Below are 14,502 nucleotides of genomic sequence, written 5' to 3' on the forward strand. Positions count from 1 at the left end.
AGGCACTTGAGCGTAAAGCAATGTTGTAAAAATTGACACAGACATCTTCGAGGGGGTCCCAGGAACGAATTTATTAATCAATTTCAAATTGATTCTTATAGGAAAAAGTATTTCGGTTGGCGAAAAATTTGGTTTATGAACGGATTTAAGGAGCCAATTAAGTTCGTAAACGGAGGGTTTACTGTATGTGGATTGGTAGGCAGGCATCTGCAGGCATCTTCAGGCATGTGTCAAGGTGAAAAAGTCATGGGACACTTTCCCCCTTTTTTGACATATGAAATAAATAGGAAAATTGTAATCAAGATTTAGTCATGTCCTGTATGTGTGATTTTTTGTCAAATCGTAGATATGTGTTCTTCGTCTCAAGAAGATTTGTTTGTTGTCTTTATTTGATGGTAGTATGCAGGTCTAAATCCTGTGATTGTGCAGTTTTTTCTCTCGTGAAATCCATTCAGTATATATTTCGGGAACAGTCCTAGCTCGAGTCGTTATAGGGAAAACGAGTTGATCGTACACATACGTTTGGCACACACTGTATGTTTTTTTCAAAAATTTGAAATTTTGGATATGATCCCGATGTCTAAGAATTTAGCCGATTTCACTAATGTAATCCTCAAAAAATTTTCCTCCCTTTGTGTTAAGTTTTGAGCCGAATTGAAGTGTCTTTGTAGGAAAAATTGATGGTTTTCGTGACACCGTAAAGACGTGACGCGTTTAAATAGACGCCGGAACCAGGAAGATGTAGCCATTTTTTCTGAGCTTTCGTTTCCGATTTCGAAGTGACTCGGAGAGAAAAATTTTTTTTTATTTTGTTTTTTTTTTGGTTCTTGAAACAGATTATAACCGCATTTCGTGTCAGAATTTTTGAATATTGTCGTCAGAATGTAACTAGAGCATGAGGTATTCACACTGAGCTAAATTTTGGCCACGATAATTAAGTAATTTGTTAAAAATTTTAAATTTTTGGAAAAAGAAAGTTTTCCACGTGCCTTTGAAAAATGTCAACGATGAATATAGATTGTAATTTCGATCGAAAAACATGCAAATATTTCAAATATGTGTATTCTATGTATTGCCGTGAAATTAAGATTGTGTGTTAATTAATTTTTTTAATTTTCTTTGTCGTGTTTCAAAATAATTTCTTGTACTTTTAATTATGTAGCAAAGTAGGTGGTGTGACCTCTTGTTTTAAAGCTGAATTAATTTCCCGCATGAGGGTAAAAATTATTTTTATTTTGATATGTTGTGTGAGCTTAATTAAGAGTTTTTGTATTTTCGATATAAGTCGTTTATGTTTTTAGTGCATCATCCCCGATGTTTCAGTTGAAGAGAATTTTTGGTATTGTTCAGATAGAAATGAAAAATTTTGTGTTATGCTAAAAAATCAGTTCTATATATGTTATGACAAAGTAAAATGAGTCTGGTACTCTTTAGATAAGAAGAAATGGAAAAGTAAATCCACATTACACACAACATTTTTTTGTTTAACTCAAATTTGTGTGTGACAGTTCATTTTTCGTTTCGGTGAATTCTTTTTTTGTTTCATGTGGTGAGATTTGATAAATGTGTTAAACTAAAGCCTTCCCTGTGATAAAGGATTATTGCGGCCATAATAACCACGCTTTGTATGCATTACACTATCACCGGCCAAAGTAGTTAAAAGTCTAGTAAAACAATCAACTTAAATTGATCATGAAAATCCTACTACATGTGGTGCCATAAATGCCAAATACAACACGTGGTGCCGTTCTAGCAACATCAACCAATCTCAAATAACTCCAAAAAAATCAAATACCACACATGGCCCCTACAAGGGTGGCGCTAATAGGGCTCCAGTATGGGAGCCCAGACGACCGTATTTGGACCGTAGCGTGCCTTCTCGGAGCAGACCTTTGAAAGACTATTATGGAAAATAAGTGTACATTTTTTTTGTAAGCCTCCCCCCCATTCATCTCGGAGCCTCGGGGCAGTGTCTTGGTTGCCCTAGTCACTAATTATGGGCTTGATGACCATATACAGTGCAGTATATGGTTTTTCTACTCACATCATGCTGGACCTTTCTTTTTTTAAAATATATATAAACTCACTGTGCATTGCGATAGCCCTTTATACGAAATATCTACGAAAGACCAGATACCAAGCGGAGATGAAGTTCGGAAAGGAAAAGATTGCCACCATCTGGGGGCTATCGTCGTTAAGAGCTATTAACTGAGTTAGGAGGTAACTACAGTTACGCACCCATGCGCGGTCTTATTCAGCGCATATGCTGTAAGGGAAGAAAATTTCATGTCTCTCTAGCGTAAAGGTAACGCCCGGACTGTGAGAGGTCGTTGGTTCAATTCCCCCACAGAGGCATGTGGGCTTTTTTTTCCCGACCTTCATCTCTTGGTGGAATCCAGTCTTTCGTGCTCCGTATGCGCAGTGGAGAATGATTATTTCTCTCAATCAGGGCCGCAACTAGGAGGGGAGCCGGCGGGTCTCGTGTCCCGGGTGCTGGACCAGAGGGGGGTGTGCAAATTTATTCTGGAACCTGTCCTTGAACATTACAAGGGGGCGTCAAAATGTGCGCTTGCCCCGGGTGACCAAGCATTTAGTTGCGGCCCTGCTATTGAGAGCAGCCCACATAAAAGTCCCACACCATATTTCACTGATTTCAGCAGGGGTAGGGATACGGGTGGAAGGAGGGGGGTACCGAGAGCCAATGACAGAGCTTATATATGTATATGAGTTGGCATTATCATCATCATCATGCTTCCTCCCCCCCAGCTTTCATTATCATGCTCTTTCTCCCTCAAACCTTTTAAGTCTATCTCCATCTATTGATTTCAGTGACAAATGCCAACTTTATCGTTAGTCACCATTTTTTAGATTGCTCATCTGAATGAAAATTTATCTGTTTTCATCAGCCTCCATCTTTTTGATCCCTGTGCAAACAGTCGAAGATTTGAAGACTATCGCCCTACCTATATGAGTTTACAATCCCGTCACTAGACGACATTTTCGCCGAGCTATTTAAGAAAAACAGAAAATATAAATGAGCAAGCAGCTCAGACCCGTTCACTAAAAAGAGCCGTTTTCAGCTTCATTCATAAACGCATTGATGTCACAGACGGAAAGGATGAGAGATACGAACTTATCTTATCAATTTACAATATTTCACTTGATTGTAAAAATGAAAAGCCTTATTTGTACGACTTTTTCGGTGTAATCTACGATTACAATGATATCGGGCGATCATCTACGAGATTTCCATTGTTTTTGAGTATTTGTATTAGTGCTTATCAGAGAGATGTAATAACAGCCAAGGCAATCATTGGTCACAGTGTTAATTTATTGAATATGTTTTTCTAGTGGACATCGTAGAAGTGTTGCGTGTGACCATGGGTGTCTTATCAAAAGCGAGGACATTCTGTGACACTCTATTCAAGAGACATCTTTTCGCCACCAATGCTACACTGGCTGTTGGTTTCATTGGACTCGGTGACTATATACAACAAAGTATCGAAAAGAGATCGTATCCGGGGAAATCCTATGACCTGAACAGGACTAGTCAGTGATGCTTTTATGATATTTGTAATTTTATAATTGTATCCTAATTAACTGTATCTTGGGCTACCCCTATACATATATCCAAGGCTGTATTGATATAAATTCATTACTATGTTGGGGGCATGGGGACTTCCCTAGAAGCAGTGCCGTCTTAACGCATGGGCCCACCAGGGCCTCAAGAGAAGGAGGCCTCATAAAAATGAGACCTACTTGAAATTTTCGAGAGTAAACACACAAATTTCCCAGGGAGGGCCTCAGAAAGATCACTTGGCCCGGGGTCCCTCTTGCCATGATGCTTTTGAGACAGCTCTGCCTAGAAATGTATATTATACAGAGAAGCTTGGGGGGGGGGGGTGTGCTGTAGCAGAGGGCAGCAAATGTCAAGAATGGGTGGGTCAGGAAAATTAGAGTGGAATGAGGAAAAAAAATGGCATAATGACAAATCTGTTTCTGCTTAGAGAGTGAGGAACAGGTCACTGAGCAAGCATTCGAGCAACCACAGAAATCATCTAGAGAGTGCGTGGAAGCATGTGAGTGATCTAGAGCAGAGAGCTTCATCCTTTTTCTAGCAGCGAACACTGCCTGTATTGATCATCTAAAGAAGAGTACTTTAGGCAAGTTTGGCTTATGAATGCATAAAATCAAGATGATTTCAATCCTTGAATGTAATTTGTATAAGGAGTTCAAATTGGAATGTTGATCAAGTGCTCACAAACATGACATCACACATGAATATTGAACACTCTGGATGCAGGCATGGGAGGGGGGGGGGGAGGGTCAGGGAGGTTTGTTGCCCCCTTGGCTTTTGAAAATACACTAAAAATGGTCTATATATATACAAATATATATATATATATATATATACATACATTGAGTACATATGCTTTGCCCCCTCCCCTCCCTGGAAAAAGTTGAAATGACGGCCCCGTCTGGATGCTTCAAAGATCACCGGGTTAAAGATGCTTGATCTATAGAGTGCAAGCCAAGGAGGGATCTATAGAGTGGAAGCATGTGATTCATCTAGAGAGAGGGAAAGCATATGATTGATTTAGAAAGAGGTGTCAGATCAATGATTGACCTAAGAGGGAGTGTGAACATGGAAGTGACCATGAGAGCAAGGAAACAAGTCGTTGAGTGACCTAGAGAGCGTGCAATAAATGGGAATGACTAAATGAATTACTTAGTGAATGGGGGCAAAAAGAGTGACCCAGGCTTTGCTTTGGCTAAACATATACTAAAGTTGGAACGATACAGAAAAGATTAGCATGGCCCCTGTGCAAGGATGACACACAAAATCGTGAAGCTGCCCACATTTTTTACTACCCGAGTGGCGTAGTGGTAAGATGCTCATCTTCCACCATGAAGGATGCCATCAGGTCCTTGGTTCGATCCTGGAGGGGGGGGGGAAAGAATATTGATCTCAAGATATTTTCCCTAATGAGTTTTTGAGATGACCACTGATAGAGAGCGCCTTCACATTTCCAACCCAGTAAATTGTTTATAGCAATATGACCAGATTAATGTGTGGTGAAGTAGGCATTTACGGTTTTCTCGCATGATCTTCAAATGGCTCAATGATGCATGCCTTCTAAGGGCTGATCCATCCTTTAAAGATTGGCACAACGTTCACTATAATTGCAGCATGAGCTACAGAGATGGCAGGCCTGCTATTTGGGGGCTGGGAGAGACCACACTTGCTCCCGGCTTTAAAAAAACACTAGAAATGATACATATATATATACAGTGAAACCTGTCTAAGACGGACACCCTATGAGATGAACACCTGTCTTAAATGGAATCAAAATATAGTCTGTTCAACAATTAGTACCTTGATTTGCACCTTTATAAAATTGAAGTCTGTAATATGTAATATTACTTCAGTCTCTTGATGTTGCAGTTCGTACAGGTTTCACTGTATATGCATACATTGAGTATATGTTCTTTGCCCCCCCCCCCCCGGAAAAAGTTGAAATGACGATCCTGAGAGATGGTTTAGAAAAAAAAGATGTAATGAACCCTTCATTTGAATGCATGGGACGACCATGTCTTAGAAAATATGGAAATAATTAGGATTTATTCACTTATAGGACAAGGATTTTATTTCATTTCTACTACTTCAAACTCTTGTAGGTGGATAATGATAACTAGAGCCCGGATTATATGCACTAAATAAGTGGCAAAATATGCTCTAAAAATATGCAAATATGCACATATAAATGCAAAAATAAGCACTTAAAATACAAAATGTGCACTGAAAATTCCAAAATATGCATTAAACACCCCCAGAATATGCATTAGAAATCTTGAAAAAGTCAAAAATTCCGAAATATGTATAAAAAAAGAGAAAATATGCATTAGAAAAATACACCATGCAAAAAAAGCGAATGTGTTTTTAAAATGCATGTTTTCTATTAGTGCATATGTATTTCATTTTTACAAAAAAATATCCCCTCATATATATATACCGCATATGCAAATAACTTTTACATATTTTTTATTCAGGCATTTTTTAGTTTTCAGTTTGTTGTAGCTGCTCAATAACAAAAATAGCAGTTATAAAAGAATTTCGACACTATTTCTAAAAAAAAATTAAAATTTTGACAAAAATTAAAATTTTGACACATCTCTAGAAATAGCCTTACAATAAAACAGTTAGTAGTCGTAAAATATCTTATAAATATGTATCAATTCACTAAATTTCACATCCGGGGGAAAAAAATTGATGTTATGAAAATATTATGAACAGCATGTGGGGTCTGTATTTTGTTAATCAATATCCAAATGATATTGTTATGTGTGGTTCTAGGAAAGCGCTCAAAATTCAAGTTTACAAGGGAGCACACCTAGAAGAGAAATGTGTGAAATTTTTGCAATTGTTATCACATTTGACATTTTATCTAATTATATCCATTATTTCTATCTAGAAAACATGGCCATTGTTGGTGCTGGATATGGGGTTGCTGGTCATTATTGGTACAAATTTCTGGACTGGAAATTTCCTGGAACGGGTCGTAAAACAATTCTGAAGAAACTGTTATGTGAGGCGGCAATGGGCCCCCCATTTTTACTGGCTTTTTTCTTTGCCCTAGGAGTTTTGGAAAAGAAGCCAATGAATACCAGCTGGGAGGACTTCAAGGAAAACTTTGTTGTGATTTGTTTGGTGAGTTTTTCACTGAATTAGTATATACTGTACTTTCCATGGCCACCATTCGAACCTAGGGAGCTCCCAGGATGGGTCTTTCTATTTTTTTATATTTTAAAACTCCCGAACTTTGTCACCTTAAATTCCCTTGTAGCACATCAGCAAAATTCCTTAAAAATCGGTACTATTAATACAAGAAGCATTACCAATAAAATTCATTCTTTCGAATCTATATTGTTAGCTCATAATCCCAATTTTTTTGATGCCATTGAAACCTGGTTATATAGAAATATCAGCAATTCTGAATTTTTACCACCTAACTACCTTGTATTTCATGAAGATAGAAACACCCGGGGAAGGGTCTTTAACAGCTCCATTCCTCTTCTTGAAATTTCTTTAAACACCAATCTTGAAATTGTTGATGCTGAGTGGCCAAGGGCATGGGGGGGGGGGGTGACTTTCCCCTCTTGCAAAATATTCTTCGCACCCATTTCCCTGATTTGGTTTTATCATCTTCCTCAAATAATGCTCGTATTCTCTGGTGTAAATTTAAAGCTGTTATTGAAAAACACAAAGCCTCTGTTCCCATCAAAAATACCTCTTCAAAATGTATCTTTAACTCCTGGATCAATCATGATATTATCCATTTAAAAAGGAAAATTTGCCGAAATATCTCCAAACTTAAATTCAATAACTCTTTTTCTCTCAGAAATAAGATCTCAGCCTCTACACGTGATCTTAAAGATCTCATCCTTCACCAAAAAACAAATTACCTGACTAACTCTACCTCAATACCTTAAAACTAACCCCTCAAAATTTTGGAATTTTCTCTACCCTAAATCAGCTGGCCCGTCTTCCTTTAAAATTGATTAAATCAACCTTACGATATCACCACAGAATTTTATCAGGCTTTTTCCTCTGTTCCTATTCCTTCTCAGTACTCCTTTTCCGATTCATTATTCAACACTATTCCTGTCTTCTTCATTAAAGCAGGCCTTCTGGACCTTTTAAAAAAAACAAATTCCACTCCACTCGCCCTGATGGGATTCCAAATCATATCAAATTTTGTGCTGATGAAATTTCTAATTACCTTTTAATTATTTTTAGCATTTCATTAAACTCATCTAATTTTCCCTCTCACTGGGAAATTAATACGATTATCCAAATTCATAAATCAAGATCTCTTTCAAATCCCCTTAATTTCAGACAATATCACCTCTACTTGCTGCAAGCTTTTTGAGTACATAGTTGCCAAGGAAATCCACTCACACCTTGATTCAATAAACTTCTTTTTCTCAAATCAACACGGCTTTTGATCATCTTTATCAGTAACTACCTAATTAGCTGTTTTCATACATGATTTATTGAGCAGTATCAACAAAAACGTCTAAACTGATACAATTTTTCTGGATTTCTCTAAAGCTTGTGACAGGGTGCCCCACAATAAACTTCTACTCAAACTCTAAAATCGTGGCTTATGTGTTCAACTGCTTAGATAGGTGGAAGCCTTCCTCACCAACCGCTATTTATTTTAATTTTTGTTTAGTTTTTCTAAACAAATCTCCCTTCTATATTATTTAAAAATTTGTCATTGAATTAACATGAAAAAAAAAAAATGGTATCATGAAATTCTCTCTATTATATCACCTTTTGGTTGCCATAATTCACTTTTTAATTTAATTAATAAATATATTTACACCTATTGGGCCGATACATTTTGTTCTTTTTATCTTTCTTCCAGGTCAAAAAGAAATAAAAAGATATATGTGAGTCACTAGTTAAAGATGTCGTCGAGAGCATTTTTCTAGCTTTTAGCTACTGCTCTCTTCCCTGTCCCAGCTTTCTTCATCACATTATTAATTAACTGTTCTACCGTGTCCATTCAAATATAATTTTTTCTTTCTCTTTGCATTTTCTTTCAAATATTGTGAAATATGTAATTTAATTGTAAACTCTAATTTCTGTAGTTTTGATCATAATGACTGGGGACAAATAAATTATGTACAAAAAACTACCAACAAATTTTAGTCATTTCATTAAAACATCGCTTTTCCTTTTCATTCGCCACTTCCAGTGGCCTCGCTCGTGTTTGTCCACGTCTGCCCCCTGGCAGATTCCGACAGTCTTTTTTTTTCTCTTCTCTTTTTTCCCCCCTAAGTACACAGGAGTTCAGTTCCTTCCACAACCATCTCTCTCCCCTTCTTCTCCAAGGTCAGGGAGGCTTCTCTCTCTTATATCTCACACAGCTAATGAACATTTTCGATGATATGAATGCATGCACTAACATAAAATAACTGTGTCTTGAGCTCAATTTTCGCATCAGTCATTGTCGGAATTATTATTACTAGACCGATTAACTCGTGTTCGCCTCAGAATCTTTTTTCCAGATGTATGTACACTTCTCTTTATGAAATTTTTGGAACCATTTCATATAAAATTATAGATTCTGCCAAAATAAGAAAAACATTTTAAAAAAAGGTAGTCTATGTTTTCAGAGCATGTGTTCTTTCAGTGCAAGGCTCTTACCATTAAGTTGAATTTCTGGTCTGGACATTATTGGAGAATATCTCTTCCATCTGCAGGTATCAGACACAGAAATGAGCTGACCAAATCAAAAACGGATGGGGACACTTATGAACTCGATTGGGTAGTATCAGCAGGAGCTTTATCCTAGACCAGAGCTGGTATTGGTTGTGTACCATAATACAAAATAAAAATATCTTTGGCATCTCTCACCTTCCTGTAGATTCTCATTTATACAATTTTGAAGCTGTTCATTTTAGCTTTCAATCAGTTTTTGTCTTTTTTATAGCATTCCTTGGTGTTTTAAAAAAAAGGTACCTTTAAATTTTGGGTAGAAGCTGGAATAAATCAAACAATTTTCTATAGAAACCTATGGAAAATCATGTTTTGGCTTAATGAATGTGATTTATTGTGAAGCTTAATGAATGTGAAGCGAATCATTGGCCGAGGTATCACTGTAATATTAAAGTATACAATATATCATTGTTAAATTTTATTGTGAGTAATCATGGCAATAAAAATCTTTCAGTAACCAGTTTTTTAGTTTTTATTTAAATAATAAATTGCATAATTAAAATTCATTATCAATCATTGGAAATTACCAATTATTTTATTTTCAATTAAAAACATCTATTTTATTTATAATTCTGATGAATTTTAAGAAAATTGATATTCAACTAAAACATTAGCCAAATATTTGGTATTCAACCAAATCAGTATTCGCCCCATCCCTAATGGTTAATTTTATATACATAGATTCTAAGTATGGGGGATTTCTCAGTGCTATGCTGAAGAACAGCTATAAATGAAAAAGAAGCAATAAATATTTATATATGGCGTCAGTTTTTTGTTTTGTTTTTGAGATCATGTCCAATTTTATAATAGTGCATTGACTCAAATTTAGTAATCATATTTCCTCCTCCCGAAATCGAACCTGTTTATTTGGGTACTCATTCGAATTTGGGAAATATCAAGAAGTGATTAGGTCGCGATACGTTTTGCAGCTGAAAAATAAGGTGGTTATTAAATATAGTGACTTCTAGTTTGTAAGCATTAAAGCAGTTTAAGAAGCTGCTTATATGTCAAAAAGTGATACATTTTCACAATTTTATTATTTTTCAGGCTGATTGGGGTGTATATTTGCCTTTCCAAGCGGTGAACTTCTATTATTTGCCACCAAGGTACAGATTTGTGTATGTTATGGTTCTGATGCTAGTCTACGATGTATTCCTTTCCTACATTCTCCATAAGGTGAGTTTCAAAACAAATTTCAACAGAACACATTTAGTGCAGAGTATGGGCATATGTCGATATAAATTCCAGTTAGAGCTGAAGAACCGATTTGATTTGCTATATAACACCACTGAGGATGAACAAGATGTCACCACGATGAACAAAACTTTAACCACTGTTCTATAAAATAAGTAGCAAAAGAAGTCGCTGGAGAAAAAGAAATCATATGGTGAAGAAAATAACAGAAGAAACAAAGAAACTTATGAAAGACCGGAGAGAATTTCAGATTAAGAAGAATGACCCTAAATCAAAAGTAAAATATGCAGGACTTTGTAAGACAGTACGAAAGCAGATTCTGCAGAAGATGTCAGGAAGTTTAATTGCGATATTGTAAAGAAAGCACTGGAAGATAATAGCTTAAAATCAGCAAAACGAAAACTGTGTGTTAGGAGGAAGGAAATTTTTACACTAAAAAGAAAAGATGGAACCATCACAAAAGATGGAAATTAAATCATTAGTATTGTTGAGGAATTTTATAATACTATATACAAACATGAAGAACAGAATCGGAACAAAGGAAAGGAAGCAGGAAGAAAAGAAAATGGAGCCGAATTTGTACAAGTAGCACCTGTACTGAAAGAAGTGTACAAGGCTATAAGATTTATGAATAAGCGAAATGCCCAGGTGAAGATGGGATTTCAATAGACATTATTAAAGAAGCAGGAGAAGAATTTGCCAGTATGCTAGCTGCCTTGTTCACAAATTGCCTCAACGCAGTGATGGTTCTTCTTTACAAAAATGGTGAAAAAGAGGATATCAAGAACTATCGACCAATCAGTCTCCCATCAGTAATTTATAAAATTTTCACCAAAATGCTGACATATAGGCTTGAATCAAAATTGGATGAAGCTCAACCAAAAGAACAAGCAGGATTTCGAAGTGGATTCAGTACAATGGATCACATCCAAACAATCAGGGAAGTTATAGAGAGACACAAGGAATACGAATTACCGTTGTGTATAGCCTCCATTGATTTTGAGAAAGTGTTTGACTCTTTCTTCACATCTGCTCTTGTTAAAGCTCTAGATGTAATTGGGGTAGAGAAGACGCATTAATATCATCAAGAAAATATATGACAAAGTAACTGCAAGGATTCGTTTGGATAAAGGAAAAGTAAAGATTAAACTTGGAAAAGGAGTCAGAGACAGGGTGTGATACTATCTCACCAAAACTCTTTACCGCTGTTTTAGAAGAAGTATTCAGAAAACTGGATTGGGATAAAAAGGGAATTAAAATAAATGGAGAATTTCTCAACCATTTGCGTTTTGCAGACGACATTGTTGTTATCAGCAGTAATCCAGACGAACTAGAAGAAATGATACAAGAATTGGCGAAGGCAAGTATTCAGGTGGGCATGAAAATTAATCTGCAAAAAGACTAGAGTTATGTCCAACCCCCTTTGCGTTGAAGAGGACAATCTTGCTGAACGACATAGAGATAGAAGAAGTAGAAAGCTATGTTTACCTGGAACAATAAATTACCATGGACAACGAAATCATTAATGAAATAAACCGAAGGATCAGGATCGGATGGAGCACTTGTGGCAAAAACTGTGTAATTCTGAAGAGTCACATGTCATTATGCCTGAAAAGAAAAGTTTTTAACCAGTGTGTACTACCAGCAATGATGTATGGAGTTGAAACATGGACACTCACAAGCAAGACGATACAAAGGCTACAGATAACACAAAGGAGCATGGAAAGATGTATGTTGAGCATTGCAAGGAGAGAGAAAAACAAGTCACTTGGATAAGGAACCAAACAAAGGAATATGGTATCATGGAAAGAATCAAATGTTTGAAATTGAAATGGGCTGGACATATTGCAAGAAGACAGGACAACAGATGGAACACAAGTATTCTAGATTGGTACCTCCATGGTATTAAATGTGCGAAAATGCGTCCCCACACAAAGGTGACTCGATGAGTTCTGAAAAGGGGCTGGAGTCAACTAGATGGCTGAAGCATCAGGAAGAGCAAAATTGAAAAATTTAGAGGAGACCTTCATCCAGCAGTGGATTGAAAATGGTTGTTCTTGATGATGATGATATAATATATACCCTTGATGTATATTGGGCTGAGAAGCCCTATCTTCAACATGATGCTTACATAACATGAAAATTCAAGCATTTACCATCTTAACTTCAAATGTGGAAGACAGATAGCAGCAATAGCAAGAACATGAAACAAGCACAACTGACAACAGAAATATGTTAGGGCCATGCGTATAATATATACTTACACAATACATTCTGACACATACCGATTCATTAGTAATTCTGCTGAGGAATGTGTATGAAGTGCATTGTGTTTAGGGGGGGGGGGCATTCCAAATATTACATCAAATTTTTAGCTATTTTTGACCCTCTTCCCCCGTCAGAAAAATTTTATCAGTTCTGCCCCCCTCCCCCATTGCCTGCTGTGTATTGGGATCAGAGGCGTATGCAAAGGGCAGGGTGGGCATAGTGGGCGTGTGTCCCCCTTCAATATGATCAAAAACTTATTTTTGATGCAAAAAAAATATTTTTCAAAAATATAAAATATCGAAAGAAAATACCTTTATCATTTTTCTCATAACAAACTGAACAATGAACACACTATATTTTTAGCTTGCATTTTAAGTGTGAAGAATCAATTAATGGAGTAGTATAGATTGCCGTTGCTATAGTCGGTGCGAATTACAGAGCATTGAGCTGTGTTCTTCATCATGGTTTCACTAAATTCCAGAGATGTAAATTACAATCATTTCCAGAGATGTAAATTACAATCATTTTCAGATGGTCGCCTAAATACAACCATTTGAGAAATTTTGGGTTATTCCTTTCTATATAGCCATGGATGCAATTGGATGGAATAACCAGCGAATGTCTGGTCTTGACTATAGCACAAGGTGGGGCAACACCATGCGTGTCCAGTTTTTCAGGGAAATAGTAAATAAATACACAATAAATATGCTCAAATTAAAGATGTCATTAAGAATATTTTATTTTCCTGATGGGGGTTGATGATGTAATCATTCAACCCCCCTCCCCCTTGTCATCAAAAGTCAGCAAATCCGAAACCCACCTTCCGTAATATTTGAATGGCCTCCAAGTGTTGATATAGATGTGATCATGAAATTACGCTACTAACATTGTGTGTTTTATGTGAAAGCAACTTTCATTTTATGAAATTTCATTTATTATTAGGAAGACAACAAGAGGGCACACGATCAGAAAAGCTCAAAAACGTCAGAAAGGTTACCTTCAGAATGATTGTGGAAAAATTTAGTCGCATCTTACAATAACTCGTTCTGTGTGAGTATGATGAATAAATGCCATGTGAGTATGAAATAAGCGTGCTACCTTCTTGTGAGTTAAACCCAGTGTGAATGCCTTTATTGAAGTTGACCTATTGATTTGTCCCAAGTTGTTTTCAAGTTGGTACGACCACATAGCATCATTTTGTAAGTACAGTGCTGTTTATACTTAATAAACTTGTTATTTTTTATATGATTTCCAGTTATTATTTTTTCTCAAGTATTACGTGTCATCTTCTTATTGCATCTCTCATCTATCCGCCAGCAGTTTTTAAACCATATATCCAGCCTTAATGATTAGTTTGTAGTAATGCAATAAGACTTTGGTAAAACGTTAATGGTTTCAACCTCACCATGCTTATAACATCAGGTATAAAACGTCTCTGCTGACAAAATATGAATTCGGTGTTATACTTTCCTATGTTTAGCACCATCTTTAAATTACATCGGTTTAACACCGAAACCGATCACAAAGTCTCTTACAGATTCTCCCCACTCCCAGAGTAACGAATGGATACAAAGGTTCAAATCAGGCTATGATTTTAAATTCCAGAAAGTTTGTGGTGAAACTACCCACATGAAATTCAAAATGCAAAAATAAACATCATTGTTTTTGCTTCTTTCGAGGCTTCCTGGTTGGAGACTTGCAATGGTAACTAATAAAAATGAATTTCTAAGTGATATTGATGATGCACAACT

The 14,502-nt window shown here is 36.3% G+C and overlaps 1 protein-coding gene and 1 non-coding gene across 4 annotated transcripts; both read left to right on the forward strand.

The window, feature by feature from the left end:
- Positions 1-3,088: 3,088 nt before the first annotated feature.
- LOC149063616 (mpv17-like protein 2) lies at positions 3,089-13,994 on the forward strand. 3 transcript variants are annotated; one of them, XM_089255872.1, is made up of 5 exons: positions 3,098-3,549; positions 6,474-6,557; positions 6,639-6,709; positions 10,337-10,465; positions 13,694-13,994. In XM_089255872.1, the coding sequence occupies exons 1-5, from the start codon at positions 3,381-3,383 to the stop codon at positions 13,757-13,759; spliced, it is 519 nt and encodes a 172-aa protein (XP_089111998.1). In that variant the 5' UTR covers positions 3,098-3,380; the 3' UTR covers positions 13,760-13,994. The 3 variants fall into 3 exon arrangements, with proteins under 3 accessions (XP_089111996.1, XP_089111998.1, XP_089111999.1); XM_089255870.1 differs by having other exon boundaries at positions 3,089-3,549; positions 6,474-6,709; XM_089255873.1 differs by lacking the exon at positions 6,474-6,557.
- LOC149063617 (U6 spliceosomal RNA) lies at positions 4,762-4,866 on the forward strand. Its single transcript, XR_016196112.1, has one exon. It is a non-coding gene; the product is annotated as a U6 spliceosomal RNA (small nuclear RNA).
- Positions 13,995-14,502: the final 508 nt, after the last annotated feature.

Source organism: Pholcus phalangioides, unplaced genomic scaffold (genome assembly GCF_987345545.1).
Source record: "Pholcus phalangioides strain wild (caught in Gottingen) unplaced genomic scaffold, Ppha-v1.0 ptg000172l_1, whole genome shotgun sequence".
Classification (NCBI taxonomy): Eukaryota; Metazoa; Arthropoda; class Arachnida; order Araneae; family Pholcidae; genus Pholcus; species Pholcus phalangioides.

Excerpts from the sequence above, each read along its gene's own strand:
- LOC149063616 (XM_089255870.1), top strand. The coding sequence starts at position 3,381 with ATGGGTGTCTTATCAAAAGCGAGGACATTCTGTGACACTCTATTCAAG. Across the intron at positions 6,710-10,336 it reads ACTTTGTTGTGATTTGTTTG|GCTGATTGGGGTGTATATTT; the intron begins GTGAGTTTTTCA and ends ATTATTTTTCAG. Across the intron at positions 10,466-13,693 it reads TTTCCTACATTCTCCATAAG|GAAGACAACAAGAGGGCACA; the intron begins GTGAGTTTCAAA and ends ATTTATTATTAG.